General features: G+C 50.2%; 1 protein-coding gene across 1 annotated transcript; it reads right to left on the reverse strand.

The window, feature by feature from the left end:
* Window positions 1-2,307: 2,307 nt before the first annotated feature.
* On the reverse strand, window positions 2,308-17,057 carry COG7 (component of oligomeric golgi complex 7). The gene is made up of 17 exons (XM_030957976.1): window positions 16,792-17,057; window positions 16,003-16,151; window positions 15,417-15,533; window positions 15,099-15,267; window positions 14,035-14,117; window positions 13,168-13,290; window positions 11,655-11,853; window positions 9,539-9,666; window positions 9,022-9,176; window positions 7,731-7,847; window positions 7,157-7,222; window positions 6,287-6,473; window positions 5,179-5,319; window positions 4,471-4,554; window positions 4,037-4,151; window positions 2,887-3,030; window positions 2,308-2,723 (listed from the first exon to the last, which is right to left on the reverse strand). The coding sequence occupies exons 1-17, from the start codon at window positions 16,955-16,957 to the stop codon at window positions 2,557-2,559; spliced, it is 2,310 nt and encodes a 769-aa protein (XP_030813836.1). The 5' UTR covers window positions 16,958-17,057; the 3' UTR covers window positions 2,308-2,556.
* Between the last annotated feature and the right edge of the window lie 29 nt (window positions 17,058-17,086).

Raw genomic sequence — 17,086 nt, forward strand, 5'->3', positions numbered from 1 at the left:
AGAGCCTTGGGATGGGACCAAAGCTACTTCTGACCTCTGAGGCTGCAGAATTTCCATTCCCAAACAACTACAATGGAAACTGAACTCTCCTTTCACTGCTGGAGCCCCTGGGTGCCCTGTTGTGCTGTTGCCCAGGGTTTGTACCACTCATGGTGCAGGTGGGCACAGCTGTTGGTGTGCCAAGAACACGACACCACAGAGACTCAGCTGGGAGGAAGCACCAGCCTGTTTAATTATCATTCTTGCAATAATAAAAAGTTGATTTAAAAGTTGCCTTTAGCTTTCCTGCTGGCAGTGGGGGTAGTGCAGTGCTGGCAAGAGGTTGATGGCAGTGGCTTGCAAGGAGGAGAACACAGGCTGCTCACGCTGACACGGGGGCACTCGGGGCCTTTGGCGGTGCCTGCGGGGCTGAGCTGAGTGGGGCAGTGAGCTCACCTGTCCCTGGCTGGCTATGGGCCCCCAGGAGCTTTCCCAGGAACCCATCACAACCCTCGGGGCCTGGCCTTACTGAAGTACCTCTGCAGAAGTTCAAGAGGAAGCACAATCCTGTGGTTAAACCTCGCACCAGAACATGCTGTTCTGGGCACGGCGCCCAGCAGGGACAGCTGCGGAGAGGAGGGTCCAGGCTCCCTCTGCACAGCAAGATCCCCGAGCACAGGGTGCTCTGCTGCCGGGCTGTGGGGCAGAGCGTGCCCAGGGCCCCTCCAGCCCCTCGGCAATGCTGGAAATGGTGGGGCCAGTTGCTGATGACCACCAGCAGCAGGGCAGAGGAACTGGGGGACGATCTGACAGCTGAGGTGCCTCCAGCACAGCTGACTCTGCTCCACACAGCAGAATTCTGTGTTCAAAATTCACTGAATCCAGGTTCAGGGAGTACCTCCTTCACACGTCCACACTCTACCCCAGCCCTTTCTCCCCCAGCTGGTTCTCGTTTGAAGGGAGAAGGACCAACAGCCCCCAAACGCACAGAACCACCCCACCCAGGCAGAGCCTGAGCTCAGCAAGCCCCTGAACCCACCACAGTGCCAACAGGGCACATGACAGCAAAAACATCTGTAAAGACAGAGGAATCCAGTCCTTACAAGCTGTCCTAGACTTTTCCTGTCTCCTGAAAGGACCATTTCCATCTCTGGGTACCACAAACACACAAGCACAGCCTCCTTTCCCACAGGAGAGCTCTTGTAGAGTGATGGCACTTGATCCCATATCACAGCTGAGTGGGAAACAAGGCCCTGACACCCTCCCCTCCTGAATCAGTGCTCACTGTACGCAGTGCCATCCTCGGCAAAGGCCACCAAAGGATAAAACAGTGAAAAACCAGAGCACATTTCCTAGAATATGGGGAATGCTGAGAGCAAGAACCCGGGCATCTCCTCTCACACTCTCACCAACAGGTCCCTGGGACGGGCAGCAGGTCCCAGGCTGGCTCACCCTGTCCTCATGACTTCAGCCCCAGCTGGCTGCCAGCCCAGGCCAACAGCAGCAAAGGAACAGCCCCAAAACCCTCCCCAGCAGCACTGGGGCAGGGGAAGGGTGGGAGAGGCACGGCTGGTGAGCTTCACCCTCCTTACAGCAAGGTGAAGGGAACAGAGTATTCTCTGCAGGACAGGGACAGCTCACCATTCCAGTCACAGCTGGCTCACAGAGGTGTCTGACATCTCATAAAAGTGGGAAGTGCCTCCAGTGCTTGGCTCCAGCTCAGTCCCAGCCCGGCTCTCCCCAGCTGGACCCAGAGCAGCCTGAGCCCAGCTGAGCAAAGGGGATTCCAGCTGCAGCAGCACTGCAGGTGCCCGAGACTCAGCTGCCAGCCCAGCCCCTGTATTCTGCCCCGTTGTCTCCCAGGAGAGCACACCAGGGCTAGACCAGCTGCTTCACAAAAATCTGTATAACAAATGGTAATAAATTCTACAAGGAAGCACCACTTCCCCTAAATTCCTTATAAACTTCATGGCTTTCAGTTGAATAGTGAAATTGCACCAGGAACAACCTACAAAGCTGGTTTTATTCTCAGGGCTGAGCTTTATCAAGCCTCGACTGTCAGCTGAAAAGAACCTTCCTGACCCAGTATTTACAACAGCTCTGAGCAGGGGCCACTGCCTAGAGGCAGTTCCCGCTGTGCTGCAGCTACCCCATCACCTCAGATACAGTAGATTAAATTCTCTGAAAAAGCTGCCACAAGGCATGAACTCTACAGCACCTGGCAGAACATTTCCAGCGCTCCTCAACCTACTCAGGGTCATCCAGAGGTTTTGGGAAATTTGGCTGCAGGACATTCCTTATTTCTAAAGATAGAAGAAAGGAACAAGCTTTTCCTAGACAAAGACATTTATTAAAAGTTAGTCTGAAATAAATTCCCCGTGTCCCCAGAGATCTTTTCACTGTCCTTGCAGAAATGAAAACCAGTCTGAGGAGATGAGTCCTTGAGCAGGGGCCAGAGGCAGGGAGGGCACAGCTGGCACTGCAGGCCCCTCATGGCTGCAATGCCAGGGGCAGGGAGGGCACAGCTGGCACTCCAGGCCCCTCCTGGCAGTGATGGCAGGGGCAGGGAGGGCACAGCTAAGCCTCCAGGCCCCTCATGGCTGCAATGCCAGCAGCCATCCGGCGGGGCAGGCTCTTGGCAGCCTGGCGAAACTCTTCTGGCTTGGCCTTCAGCAGGGTCACAATGTTCTGCAGCGGCCGTGAGGGCTGCAGGCCCAGGGCATCCATCACGTTTATGAGATAGTCTGCAAAATTAAGGAAAAATTGGTATTTAACTTGCAACAGACACTGCAAAATGAAAGCTGTCCTTGCTGTTGGTGACAGAGGGAATCCTGTCACGGAGAGCTCCCAGCCAGGCAGGAGCCCTGCGTGGTGACAGCAGCCCGTGAGTTGTGCCCAGGAGCTCACCAATGTCCGTGGCCAGCTGCTTGGTGGAGTGAGGTGTGAGCTGTGGGATCTGCAGGATGACCTCGCAGTAGGTCTGCATGGTGGCCCTGGCGATGGAGCCCAGCCAGTAGTCAGCCACGTTGTCCAGCTCGGGCAGCTCATCCCCTGCACACACAGTCCTGTTAGCCAGCACTCCTGACCCTACAGCACACAGTCCTAACTGGTTAACAGCATCTGAACAGCTGATTAACAACTGGTTAATAGCATCTGAACAGCTAATTAACAACTGGTTAATAACATCTGAACTGCTCCTTCCACAGGACATCCAGGGAGTCAGAGTTTATCAGCTGGTTCTGGAGTAATCTAAGCAGTCATGTACTCTCCCTGTGCTGTACACCACTGACACGAGCTCCAGACCCAAAACACTCCCTGGATTACTCCCCAGGTAAGTCACTTCCAAAGGGCTGATGGTGACCAGCTGGGACAGGGCACTGCCTGGCCCCTCCTACAGGATCCTCTTCCAGGAGCAGTTTGCAAACCACAGCAGTGACAAGGATTCACAAGAGGTTTTTTCCAGCCCTGAAGGCAGTCTGTGCTCATTAGTGTTTTCAAAGTTATCAAGGCATTACAACATGTAAATGCTCCAAGGTGACATAATAGTAATGCAAAAGCCTGAACTAAAGAGTATTTGTGGAAGGTTCCAGGAAGACTGTAAATACCAAGCTCTATGCTTTCTTCACTGTCTGTGGAAATAATAACACCATAAAGAGACTAAACCCAGCACACCAGGTACACTGCCAAGCTGCAGGGAAAGGCATTAGGTGGCTACTGCTGTTACCTGCAGCAGGATTAGTGACACAGCAGGCAGGGCCAGTCCCCTGGAGCAGGAACAGGAGCCAAAACCCAACAGAACTCTTCAGATCCTAAACCACCATTCTGATGAACACCAAACTCACACAGACCAAACCAAAGCTTCCAGCTTGAATGAAACAAAAACAAGCTTTACTCATTATTTACCGGCTCCTCCTGGGTTTTACCAAAGGATTCTTGGAAGAAACAGTGTGATAGGAAAGAGATCTCCAATGGTTTTGTCACTGTATCACATGCCACCCCTGTGATGTCAGGATGGGAAACCTTTCCCCAGACACCCAAGCCTTTGGTCTCACCCCACCTTGCTCTGGGGGGTATGGCAGTTTTCCAGCATGTAATGCCAGTTCCAAAGCAGAATCCTCTTGAGTGACAAATGGCTCAAGGTGCAGAGGAAGAGACATAATGTATTGCCCAATCTAGAATAAAAACACCAAAAGCTGAGTCACTGAACAAATGCAAGGCAAGTCCTTTACACAGAAAAGGTCACCTGCAGTAAATACACCTGAAAGCAGAGAGCTGAGCCTGACAGCCACTCACTCACCTACAAATTGGCTCTCGTGCATCATTACACTTGGTACAAGAAACAGTTTTTCACAAGGTCAGAGAAGCAGCCACTGAAACACTCATGGTAAGAAAGACCTGTACAGAGAACTGCTACTCCAAGCAAGTCTTTGCTCTCTGGAGTGTTCCCAGCAATTTGTTTTCTAGAGCAGAAAGACAGCTGAGTTCTCTTACATTGCTGATATATTCCAGAGGGGTCAGGCTGAAGTTTGGCAGGTCATCTGTCAGGGTCTCACCAAGGCCACCAGAACTCCAGCCCTGTAAGGCAGAAAGTGCAGGATGAATCCATGACCTCCCAGAGCATGAAGCCTGCCAGCATTTTAGAAAGGGGTGACCCAACAACATGAACTGTGACTACTCAAAGGATTCTAGGAAGCAGAACACAGATGGTGGGAAAACTGTTCACCACATTATCCCTCAGGCCCAAAACACCCACTCTTTTTCTGCCCAACTCCCTGCGGGAAACATGCTCACATGGGTCAGAAAAGCAACAGCTCAAACAAACAGCAGAGCCTTCAAACACCTGTGCTGCAAAGGCTGTGGGTGAGGGAAGGGAAAATGTTCCACTGCCTGCAGCACCAGGGAGAACCGTTCTGAGCAGGAGACAGCTAAGCAACGCTGACCCAAGGGATCCCCCAGCAACGCTGACCCAAGGGAGCCCCCAGCAACGCTGACCCAAGGGATCCCCCAGCAACGCTGACCCAAGGGAGCCCCCAGCAACGCTGACCCAAGGGAGCCCCCAGCAACGCTGACCCAAGGGAGCCCCCAGCAACGCTGACCCAAGGGATCCCCCAGCAACGCTGACCCAAGGGAGCCCCCAGCAACGCTGACCCAAGGGAGCCCCCAGGCAGCCCTGCCTGCTGCGCTCAGCCCCGTGCCCACCTCCATCCTGGGCAGCAGCAGCAGCTGCTGTTTGATGCGCAGGAACACGGAGTCGAAGGCCAGCTGGTGGGACAGCTGGTTCAGGCGCGCCAGGGCCGCTCGCGACGGCGACAGCAGCGTGAGGTTACTGGTGCCCTTCTCCTGACACACACAGAGAAACAGTCTCACACACCAGCCTGCAGTGCCACACGGGCTGTGCTAACCTACGGGGGCTTTATCAGGCCATCCCTGTGCAGCAGAGCTTTCTCTGTGATAGCACAGCCCGTTTCTTTTGGAATGACCTATTCCAAGCAGTTATTCAAGATAGAAACTGCCACTGCTCCCTGAACTGCAGGACAAGCAATCAGCATCACATTCCAGCCTCTCCAGGCTCTGGCACATGCTGGATACTGAGAAACTTGCAGAGAAGGCAGCAAAACTGCCTTTTACTCAAAGGGCACAACTGATACCCTGCATGGAATTAAGTTCTACCTGAAGAGGACCTGTGGAACTGGACAGTTCAGTCAAGCTTTGAAGTCAGACACATGACACTGAAGGTGGAACCACAAAAGCTGCAGATAAACCAAGTACAGAAGAAATCAAAACATTTTGAGGAAATAAAACTCATAACCTTGAATTTACTACTCCATGTGACCAACGATGGCAAATATAACTTAGATCCACGAGAAGATAACTAAAGCCATTCTATCCTGTTCACAGATCCATGCATGAATGATCCTGCAGAATTCTGTCTCAGACTGGACAGGGCAGCAGAGCCTAAGTGGCAGAGAAAGCCTCAGAAGGTGGTGTGTGGGCTCCAGAATTTGAGATGGCTCCAACACAACCTTCCCAATGCTCAGTGTGATAAAATCTCCCTCACCTGAGCTGATAAGGGCTTGTTCACAAAACAGAGCCAGGATCTGGGGAGAGATGGAATGAGTCCAGACTTCCTGGGTTTGGACATTTCATCTCTCTGTGTATCAGTGTCTCTGCAGAACACAGCCCATGGAAAGGCTGCAGCCCAGCATGAAAAGTCACTAGACTGGAGGGGGAATCCAGGTGTCATCTACCCAATATGGGCCCAAGAGCACACTGAAATAGAGGCAGGCTCTCCAGGCACCAGGGCTACCTTCAGGGTGTAAAGTGTTTCCATAAGGCTGGCATACTCGGATGGATTATCCTTCGAGAGATAATTGTATTCCTGCCAGGGATTTTTTATGGAGCTCTTCTTTTCTGCAGAACTGGTGTCCTGCAAGCCAGAAAAACTGCAAGGGCTGTAGGAGTCTGAGAGATACTTCCCAGCAGTTGACAAAATCCTGAAAACAAGTACACAAAAGTCACCAGCAGAATCCTCTGGACTCAGCAGCCCTGTCCTCATGCTGGCCCAGGGACCAGCACTGCCCTTGAGTGACTTCAAGGGAGAGCATTCACTGACAGAGACCCCAGTTGCAGCCAGCCTCTCCTCCACTGTGCAGCTCACCAGCTGCAGAAGTGCTGGGAGAACAGGGGGGTTTGTGTTCTGGGAGGGCAGAGGGGCCCCACTGAGCACTGCACGCTGGGTTCTCCTCCAGTCACACCGAGCACTTCAAGAAACCACAGCCTGGGCAGTGCACTGCTTACAACAGGGAGCAGCAAGATCCACGTGCTGCCTGTGCCTACACTGCTCAGGTTACAGGGAACCCATCAGGTAAGGCACACCCACACATTTCAGCACGTGATTCACTCCCCGTGTCACAAGGATCTTGCCAATTTGATCTGGTGGAAAATTCCTTCCTGACCCCCATCTGGCAGCCCACTGGAAAAGGATTCTTGGGACTGCCTCAGGAACATGACTGGGCAGAACAGTCCATGTCCCATCTCTGGCATGTCAAAGCATGGGGAAGGGGAATCAGTGGAGCCTTTCCCTCCATGGTCTATGCAACCAAAACACCTTGGAGTTTGTTTTCTTTCAACTTGGTTCCTACACTGGCAGCTCTGAATTAAGGTAACCAGTGCTCACCTGTTGGCCAGCTGCTGCTCAAAGTCTCCACACTGATGAAGGAGTTCACCACAAATGGAAATTATCCTGGGAAAGAACAAGACAAAAACACACTGTGAGATTTGAGGCAGATAATGCCAGACCCCCCTCAGAGAACCCATCTCAGACCCATGTCAAGTAATTATGAAAAGCCATAACCAAACCACAGCCCACACATCAGTCAAGAGTCAATCTGGTGGTTAACTCTGCATCCATTTGATAACTGATTTTTTTTTGCCCAATGGCCTCATCCATATGCTACTTCTTGTCATCGTGGGAAGGCCAGCTCAGTGTCACTGGGAAAAATCCTAAGAGCTGCTAATATTACAAGTGACATGAGATCAGCCTTGCTCCAGGCAGGGTGGGGAGCCCCACAGCCCTCCCCGTGCCAGGAGCAACCTGAGACCCACGACTGACACTGGTGCTCCCAGCAGCACAGCGAGCTCAGCCCTGTGTTCTGCTCTGAGAACTTGTGTAAACTGACCCCAAGTAGTTCCCTTTCAGCTCTGATACAAAAATCAGCTCTGAGACAGACAAACAAACCCAAATCCTTTACCGGACAGAGTTTTGGAAGGCAGTCCAGTCCTCCTGGAACAGGGAATCTGCCAGGACATCATCCAGTTTACACTTCTTTCGTATAGACTGCAGTGTGTTTGTGAAGTCAGATGTGTACCTGCAGCGAGAAAAGGAGCAGAGAGAAGCACCAGCATAAGAGAACAGGCTGGAGAGCAGCACCAAGACATGTCCTGTGACTGGTTCAGTCAGTCGTCTGCAAGGCCCAGAAAGAACCAGAAACACTAAAAGGAGCGCAGAAGAGATACCCTGGCTCCACTCCAAACAGGTGGATGTGAAGAACTGATCAGCCACAGCCCACACCAGAAGACAAGGAGCACAAAAGACGCTGTGTGGCTGCCTCAGTTTGCTGCCTGCAAATTACCAGAAACTCTGCCTGCCCATGAGAAGGAAGGAGTGAGATATTTTAGTTACCACTACATTGGCCATCTCCTAGGAAAGACCAGGAAAACTTTATACAGCTCCTGCTACTCCAACATCACTTGGCTCTTACTCCAGGAACATGGTGACAACAATCTCATGAATTTGTTTTCTCAGCTACTCCCCAGATGAGAACACGGATAAAGAGAAGAACATTTTGTTTTCCACCCACCCCCATTTTCTTTTTAATAATGCCCATAAGCTGGAGGCAGGTACATGGCTCTCTAATTGCCTATAAAGAAGGTGAGATCAGAGATTTGTGCTTTCCTCTTTCCCCTTCCCAAAGGGCAGCAATACCTGATTCATACCTTGTGAGCAGCTCTTTCGGCATTGTGAAGGAATACAGAGTAAATCAGTATAGGAATAGGAAAGTGATACTTTAAGACAAGAGTGAATCTCACTCTGTGGGCTATCTCAGACTTACAGGCAGATGCTGAATGTGAGGTCACTTGTCCCAGTAACTGTATATTCATAGAATCAATATGGTTGGAGAAGACCTCCAAGATGATCAAGTTCAACCTCCAGATTTATTTCCCCACTGAGATCTACTTTCATCAGCCTAATTGCCTTATTTTTTTTGGGAAACGTTTTCTCCTTCAAAAGTATTTATTAAAAATGAAAACTCTCCCCAACCAGAATCGGAAACAGCTGGCAAGCCTTTGATTTAGCCATAAAAATCTTCCATTTTTCCTCTAGAAAACAGCCTGTGCTCGAATGAAGCAGCAAGGGGGATGTTGATGACTCATGGTACAGTCAGAGACTTTCTGCTCTCAGCCATTTTCCATAAACTACCAGGCCCTTGGCCACAAACTGCACGCTCAGGATGAATGGAGCAGTAGCTAAAGGCAGCTTACTTGGAGAAGAGGGCCTTGAGGGCCCTGAGCAGGCCACACACCCCCAGGCCATCCGTGAGCTTGACGCAGCTGTCGATGGCTCCGGCCGCCAGCGTGAACAGTTTGCTGACGGAGTGGTTCAGCTCCTGGACACAATCAATCACTTCCCAATGCTCCTAAATAACAACAGAACAACAAAGCTGAGCCTGGCTCTCCTTCCAGGCAATAGAGAAAACACACCTCGTGTAACACAGTGCTCTCTGGTACCCTCCTTTCCTGTGAAACTCCCGAGGCAGAGCCATGCTGGTGCTCCCACCCTCCTGCCCACAGACTGCAACAACAGCCAGGCTGCCAGACCCTGAGCTCCCCAGGTCCTCAGGGAAAAACAGCTCTGCCAACAGCAGAATCTTCTGCAAATGAAAGGAAATATAACCAAAAAGGAGAGGGGCAAAGAGAGCAGTAACTGTGACAGAGACCCCAGTGTTTAGTGGAAGCTTCAGCCTCTCCCAGCACAGCTGGGCAAAGACTGGTACATTACCAAGGGCACTGCACTGATCTGGATGAGGAGATTCTCTTCTTCCAGGTCTCCATACTCGAGCTGATAGGGCTTGTAGGGAGCGTACACCACTTCCACGAGCTCCATCACTTTCACCAGGTTCTGCTCCTCTACAAAGAATCACATGTTTAGTCTACAAAGAGATGAATATGCTACTAAAAGCCTCATTTCAAGCTACTAAAGCATGCTGCCTGCACAGGCTTGGAATGCTGCCCAACAGCTTCAATCTCAACTACACAGATTGGTTTTTATTTTTTTAGAAACAAGATTATTATCTCTACCTGCTTCCTAAAACCAAGATGTTCTACCTCAACAAGTGTCTCAAGAAAATTAGCACTCACTGACCCAAAACAGCCTGGGTGACAAAAATCTATCAAACATTCCAACCTACAGCAGAAGAATTGAAGCCATCTGAGAAGTGAAACACATTACTCCCACGGCGTCAAACAGGGGCAATCCTCATTTATCAGAAAGCCTAGTTCACACTTAAAATAATTGACACTAATTCAATTCATTCAGCACTACTGTGCCAGTGTTCATCACCCAGAGCTGAATGTGAAGCACAAACTCAGCCTCTCAGTGCCATGCCTGAGCAGGGAGCTGCCAACCCAAACACAAAGCAGGGCTGAATGATTACTGCCCAAATCAGAACTGGACACCAGCTGTTCTCACAAAGCTCTGCCAAACCCCAACCTGCAGCAGACCAAATTTACTTTGAATCCTGGCTATCAGAAAAGACTTTCACACCCTGAGGACAGGAAAGCAATGGAGCAGTCTGTCCAAAGCCAGCACTGCCTCTGTGCTTGGACACTTTCGAGACCAAGCACAGTCTGACCTCACAGCAGATCCTGCCTGGAGCAGGAGACTGGACCAGATCATCTCCCAAGGTCCCTTCCAAACTGAATTATCCTGTGAATCACAGCTGAGCCCTCCCCTCACACACACACACAGGAACTGGTTTGAGTTTCCTCAGCTGAGTCACCTGGCCTTTCCATTCTTGAGATATTTCTTTTCTCAAATGTCTTACCCCACACTAAAAGAGATAGCAATAGAGGCCTTGGGTGTTTTTTAAACACACTCAGACAACAGTCCAACACTAGTCTTCCTATTCCATCATCTACTACAATCTGGCATTATTTTTCCAAGTCCTTTTTACTAATTTCTATAATGAACCACAAATTAAGCTAGAAAATGACTGATGTGTATGCAACCAGCCTGACAACAGACACAGTCACACTCCCTGACATTGCCCAGCAATCATAATTTACAGGATCAAGAAAGAATCTGGGTTTAAACAGCTCAAGACAATGTTATGAGGAACCAAACACAGGAAGCACAGCATCAGAAATGCTCCATTAGCCTTAATTTTGGATTTTCCCACAGTCAGCCTTTGAAGCAGCCCCACCAAATTCACAGGGGTCTATAAATAGTCAACAGCCTCAGTCAGGCGTAAACTTGTGCAAACAGCACCTCACTGCTGTGTGGTTTGCAGGAATCACTCAGCAATCATGACCAAAAAGACAAATGTCCCAGGGAGGGGAAACCACAGGGCAGATTTGGAAGCAAACACTGAAGATGCTGCTGGGAAAAAACTACCAACAGCTCAGAAAGAACACTGGGCATTGTCACCTGATTAAACCCTAAGCCAGCAGCAACAGAAAAACTACAAAAACAAATACAAGCATCCAATGGATGCAGCCTTCAAGCAGGTTTTCTCTTGTTTAGTGAGATGTGATAACTCCAGGAAACTCCTCAACTTTTCTGCTTTGTCATCTCTCACAATGGGTCTCGCTGCCTCCCTGGAGACATTTCCTTGTCTGGGAGACAGAAGAAACAGTAAATCTTGTAAAAGGAGAAGTGCTAAATGCTATTTACCCTGCAGAGTCAGCTCAGGACAGGGCAGCTTCAGGAAACTGTGTTGTGTCAACAGCTCAGGTGTAAGATACACACACACAACCACAAAGGTGCAAGTGCCGTGGAACTGGGCACTGCTTAGAAGAGATAATCCCTCCCTCCACCTAAAACTAAACAAAATCCCACAATGGGACTTCACAAAGGGGACAGCACAGAATGACAGAATGCAGAGGCAGAGCCTTACTGAGGTTTGGCAGCATGGCTACCTCCAGCCCCTTGGCAAAGTGGACAGTGGCATCGTGGAGCTCCAGCAGCTGGGCCAGCTTGGTGTCCTGGCCCGTCCTCTCCATGGCAGTGCTGAGACACACAGGGATGGAAGGCACCAGAGCTCCCAGGGTTTGAATCAACAGCACAGTCACGACTTCATGCGGGTTCTTGAAAACCTGTGGCAGCAGAAGAGCTACTGGCAAAAGCACATTACCTGAGAGGACACACAGCAGAGAGAGCAGCAGGCAGCTTCCAAACCTGGAACACCCCACAAGGGATGAAGAACCCAGAGGCGCTCAGCTCAGGCTGCAAGAGTCATGCTGACCTACACACAGACAGCCTGACTGCAAGTCTAGGGCAGTACATGGAGTACAGCCACCAAGAAACACAGGTCAAAAACTGAATTCAGAACACAGGCACTAGAGTGAGTCTAAAAACACCTGGCAGAAGAGGGCATTTGAAACAGAGCACTCAAGTTTACACAGGTGTGTTGGGAAACAACATGAATCAGTAAAATATGAAGAAATAGGACTATATCAACCAAATTACTGGTCAGATAGGCAGAAGTCAGTAGTGGAAAGGCTAGAAAGTCTGTAATCAGCTGAGAATCAGCCACTCCACTAGCATAAAACTTTTTACAGCCTTCATTGTGACTTTTTCATCAGCTATTCTGCTCATTTGCTTTGAAAGCTGGGTTTACCATCAGAAAGGTCCCAGAGTTTTTCAGAAAGCAGAAGCAACACAGGAGACTGAGTGACATGAGCCATGCCCCACCTGCTGTTTCTCACAATCCCCAGTTCAAAGAATATCTGCTAAAATGTAACCTGACATCTGACCTGTAAGTCACATCGAATCATTAGGCCGAAAAAATACATTTCAATGAAACACTGAGCTCCTCTGCAGCACAGGCCTTGCACTGACACTGGCTTTGTCATATGAAGATAAGAATCTCTTACCCTTCATGGATGAAAAACTCTTCAACAATATGAACTTATTTCTTCATTTCACCAAAGGACAAAAACTTTTTTTGATCCTACATTATTCTTGGCAGGGAAAACAAGCACACAGACTCCAAGGGGTGACAGCAGAAGCCCCCAGATATCTTACACAGAGCAACATGCATCAGTCCAGCGTGACCTTGAGGGCTTCCTCCAGGCCAAGAGATAAAGCAACTCAGGCATTTCAAATGTCTTGCAACAGAACACATTTACAACACCAACAAATTAGTTTTAACTTAAGATACAGATGAAAGTGATAGAGCAGCTTTAATGTCAATAACACAGCAACCTTGCTGCTGGTGGAACAGCAGAGCTCAAATCCTGTCTGCAAGGGCTGGACCAGGAGCAGTAAGAGGGCTGCAAATCCCAACCTGCACCAGGCAGGCCCAGAGCGTAACTCAGGGTGAGCAGCCAGGAGCTCCTCAAGGCTGTGTGAGGATTCAGAGGGTGCCCAGCCCTGTCCCCTCCCAGCAGCAGAGCCTGGCACTGCACCTGTGCTGCCCACTGGAGCTGGGTGTGCCAGGTGCCCAGCAGGGTGTCGTACAGCTCGGTCAGCTGGCGATCCAAGCTCAAGTCACTCTGGCAAAGCTCCTGCCACACAGCCACCAGCTGCACCTGATGGGGAACAGAACCGTCTGAGAAGAAAACTGACAGGCCACAGGTCCTGCTTTTGCTATGCCAAACCCAGCACTCCCCACGCACAGCACTTCTGCCAAAACATGAGGCTCCCCCTTGTGCCCCTCTCCCCTTTCAGCATAACATATAATTCAGCACCACAGAAGGAAAAGACTTTCAGCTTCTTAGTGATTCAAAGATTTAATTAACATTGGTATTTTACTCATAAAATGAGATTGCAACTGATACCCCCACATAATAGTTGAAATACTTGGCAAGCCCCAGCCTTGAACTTAATCCTCAAAAGTCACAGTCATGTGAGAAATTTGAAGCTCAGGTTATGGCTACAGAACTGTCTGGAATTCCAACTTTTAATCTTACCTGAAAAGAGTTTACAGAAGTCAGCAGCTGGCAAGTTGCAGCAATAAAGTTACTGCTGACATGGCTGCATCCAGAGCAAAGCAAAGCCATGAGGCACAGAGAATCAAGCAGAACACACACAGCCTGTGTCTGCTGCAGGAAGGGACAAGGCCCCGAATGCAGAATTACTCCTGCAACACGGGGAGTAACCCAGGCTGGTCAGAGCCAGCAAGAGAAGGCACAGAAGGAAATACAGAGAGGAACAGGTGCCATCCCCCAGCAGAGCACAGCTGAGATCCGTGGGGCAGCAGCTCCCTCTGCAGTCAGAGCCCAGCAAGAATTCCCTGCTATTCCTCCACGTTAAAGTGTTACCAAAACACTTACCTTGTGACACTTGTAATAATAAGCCAGGAGCTGGGGCATCCGATCGATTTCAGTGAAGACTTTAACAAACATTTTTGCCTGATCTAAACAAAACAAAATAAGAGGCATCAGGATCAGCCTCAAAGTCGAGGGTGAGACATCAGTCTGAGCAAGAACTCCTCTTCTAAGGGAGCAGGCACAATGGTCTACACAGAAAGAGACAATTTCATCTTCATTTACTTATCTTCTCAAACAGGAGCAGAACTGCCTGAAACCCACCCTCAAACAAGATCAGACAGCAGACATAATGAATGAATTTACCTTCCTAACCAGCACATAGTGCTAACACATCCAGTATTAAAGCCAGAGCATTTCCTAGAAGGAAAGAATTAGCTTATAGAAACAAGCCAGCACTTACAAACATAAAGCATACCTGACAAAGACCTCAGCTTTGCTTTCGCCTGTCCTCAAAATGACACCTGTGCCTCAGACTGACTCATGGCACAGCTGCTCCTGCACACAGCTTAGAAACACAGGTTCCTCAAAAGTCTGGTTTGTACCCCACAGCCCCAGATCCCTGCAGGACCTCGAGGTGCACAGAGATGAGTGTCAACAACCTGAACAACTACTTTTCAGAAGCACTGACATCAGCACAGAGAAGGAACAGCACAAAGAACTGTCCAAAAAGACCAATTTTCTAAGGAGAATTTATAAAGCTGGTTTTACAAAGTAGTAGGAAGTCAGAACGCTTCCAAACAAACTTCCTTCCTGATTACACCAATAACACCATGACAACAGAAAGCCAAGGCCCTTCTGCTTATTTGAGCAGTACATCCACGTGGCCCATAAAATCCTGTCATCTTCTTGTTTCCTGCAGTGGCCACAGGTACCCCAAACCACAGGAAAGTCAAAGCAGCACTGGCCTGCAGACAGCTGCAGAGCCTAAAACATTCCAGGGCATCTGCTCCACCAGGAGAAGCTCAGAAGCCAATGCCAGGAGGCTTCAGGACACCAGCTCTCCACCCAATCTGTTTTAAAGACCATGAACTCAGTGCTGACAGTAAATGCCACCAGGAGCTACTGACCTACAGACTGGGAGTTGAAAGCAGCAACAATCTGGGGGCTGGCCATGGCCTCCAGGCGGTTCTTCAGCGCCTCCAGGTGCACACACTTCTCTGAGTAATCCGGCGTGTCCACCAGCATGGCCAGGCTGCTCTGCATGCTCGTCAGCTTGGCTGAGATCAGGGACACGTCCTGCCAGCAGGAAAGGCAGCCTGTTACCAAGGGCAACCTCAGACAGCATCAGCACCAGGGACGTGTTTCACAGCCGCCTCAAAACCCGACTTTTAAACGCAGCTCCCTGAAAAGCTGGAGGCACAAATACCAAATAATTCAGTGTTTACCTGTGTTTTAAGAGTCTCTTCAATATCTGCACTTAGTGTGCTCCATTTGTCTGCTTCCTGAAGTGACTCGGCAGCCAGCTGCATCCTGGACTTCACCTGGTCAATCTCTACCAGGACCTGAGGAAAAAAACACCATGTTCCCCCTGAAATAAAAAATGGCTCTCACAGGTGCTTGGGAGTTATCTTCTGCTTAAACTTTAAAAACAAAAAGGTGTGAAAAGATTATATTACTACAAGAAGATGGAATGGTTTGAAGGAGCTAGAGAGATATAAAATCATCTTTCAAAGTAAAATAACAGGTTAGTTTGAATTCTGGTCTTGTTCTTTTAGTATCCATTTGGCCTGAAAATGCTCTGCACCCCATGCAGAAACCATCGTCCCCAGCCAGGTACCAGCAGCTCTGAACAGACACCTGAGCAGCTGTTCCTCAGGACATGCAGACTGCACAGCTGTGTCACACCCACCTTTCCACTACTGATGTTAAAAGAAGTGATTTTACTTATCTTAAGCTCACAAGGTTATTTCACATGAACAGCTCTGTAACTTTTAGAATTTCACAAGTTGCAAACAAACATTAAGAACTGACCTGCATGGACTGAGCTGTATCCTCTTCAAACTTCTTTATATCCTCTTTAACAAGGATCATCTGCTCCTTCAGGAACGTTGCCTCCTGTTTCAAGACTTCCACTTCCCGGAGGACTCTGGGCATGTTCTGGAGAGCCTGATGGCTTGTTTCTGCAGGAACACAGAGCAGCCAGTGAGGAGGGGTGGCAGCCCTTGCAGGAATAGGTAGTCTTTCAATAATCTTATCTAATCTTTAGCACTTGAAAAAACCTAATGCTAAAAAACAAAGCAAAGCATCAAACAACAAATGTCCAGCTGTACCTTTAAACTTTAAATATGTATTTTATCATGGGATCATTTAGGTTTAAAAAAGCCCTCTAAGCTAACTATCAAGTCCGAGTGTTCCCAGTAGTGCCCCAGCACTGCCAAGGCCACCACTAACTCATGTCCCCAGGTGCCACATGCACACGGCTTCTTAACCCTTCCAGGGACTCCAACACTGCCCTGGGCAGCCAGCGCCAGGGCTGGGCAGCCCTTTTGGACAAGACATTTACGCTGTTATCCCTGTAATCCCACCTAACGCAGCGCTGGCAGCAGCTGCCGTTTCCCAGCATTTAAGGCAGATGTGTTGGTGAATTGCTGCGAGACCCGAGATGGGTGCGAGGATCCCCGGCCCGGGCCAGGCCGGGCCCGCCACCGCGGCCTGGGGTGGCCGGCACAGCTCTGCCTGTGCGCCCCGGGAGGATGCCGGGGTGGGGACACGCAGGAGCCGCACCGGGGCCGCCGAGCCCGTCCCGAGCCGCGCCCGCACCTTCCACGGCGTTGTTGACCTCCTGGATGAAGAGCTGCAGCTTCATCACCAGCGTGGCGGCGTGCGCATCCACCTTGCCCGGGGCCTCCTGCTGCACGGCGCGGAACGCCGCGTTCACCCAGCCCTTCACCTCGAACTCGTCCGACAGGAACCGCGAGAAGTCCATCGCGGGGCACCGGGGGACAGCCGGGGACACCGGGGGAACCGCGGGGGGGACAGCCCCAGCGGCTGCGGCCCGGCCCCGCCGCGCACCCGGAAACGCGGGGCGGGCCCGGGGCTGTGAACGGGGCGGGCC

This window comes from Camarhynchus parvulus, chromosome 14, assembly GCF_901933205.1.
Source record: "Camarhynchus parvulus chromosome 14, STF_HiC, whole genome shotgun sequence".
NCBI classification, from domain to species: domain Eukaryota; kingdom Metazoa; phylum Chordata; class Aves; order Passeriformes; family Thraupidae; genus Camarhynchus; species Camarhynchus parvulus.

Bases quoted from the DNA above. Each gene is read 5' to 3' on its own strand.
- COG7 (XM_030957976.1), bottom strand. From the start codon at position 16,957: ATGGACTTCTCGCGGTTCCTGTCGGACGAGTTCGAGGTGAAGGGCTGG. The intron at 15,534-16,002 runs GTCAGTTCTTAA...TTTTTTCCTCAG, and splicing joins ATACAGCTCAGTCCATGCAG to GTCCTGGTAGAGATTGACCA. The intron at 2,724-2,886 runs GTGAGCTCCTGG...TTAATTTTGCAG, and splicing joins GCAGCTGGCCACGGACATTG to ACTATCTCATAAACGTGATG.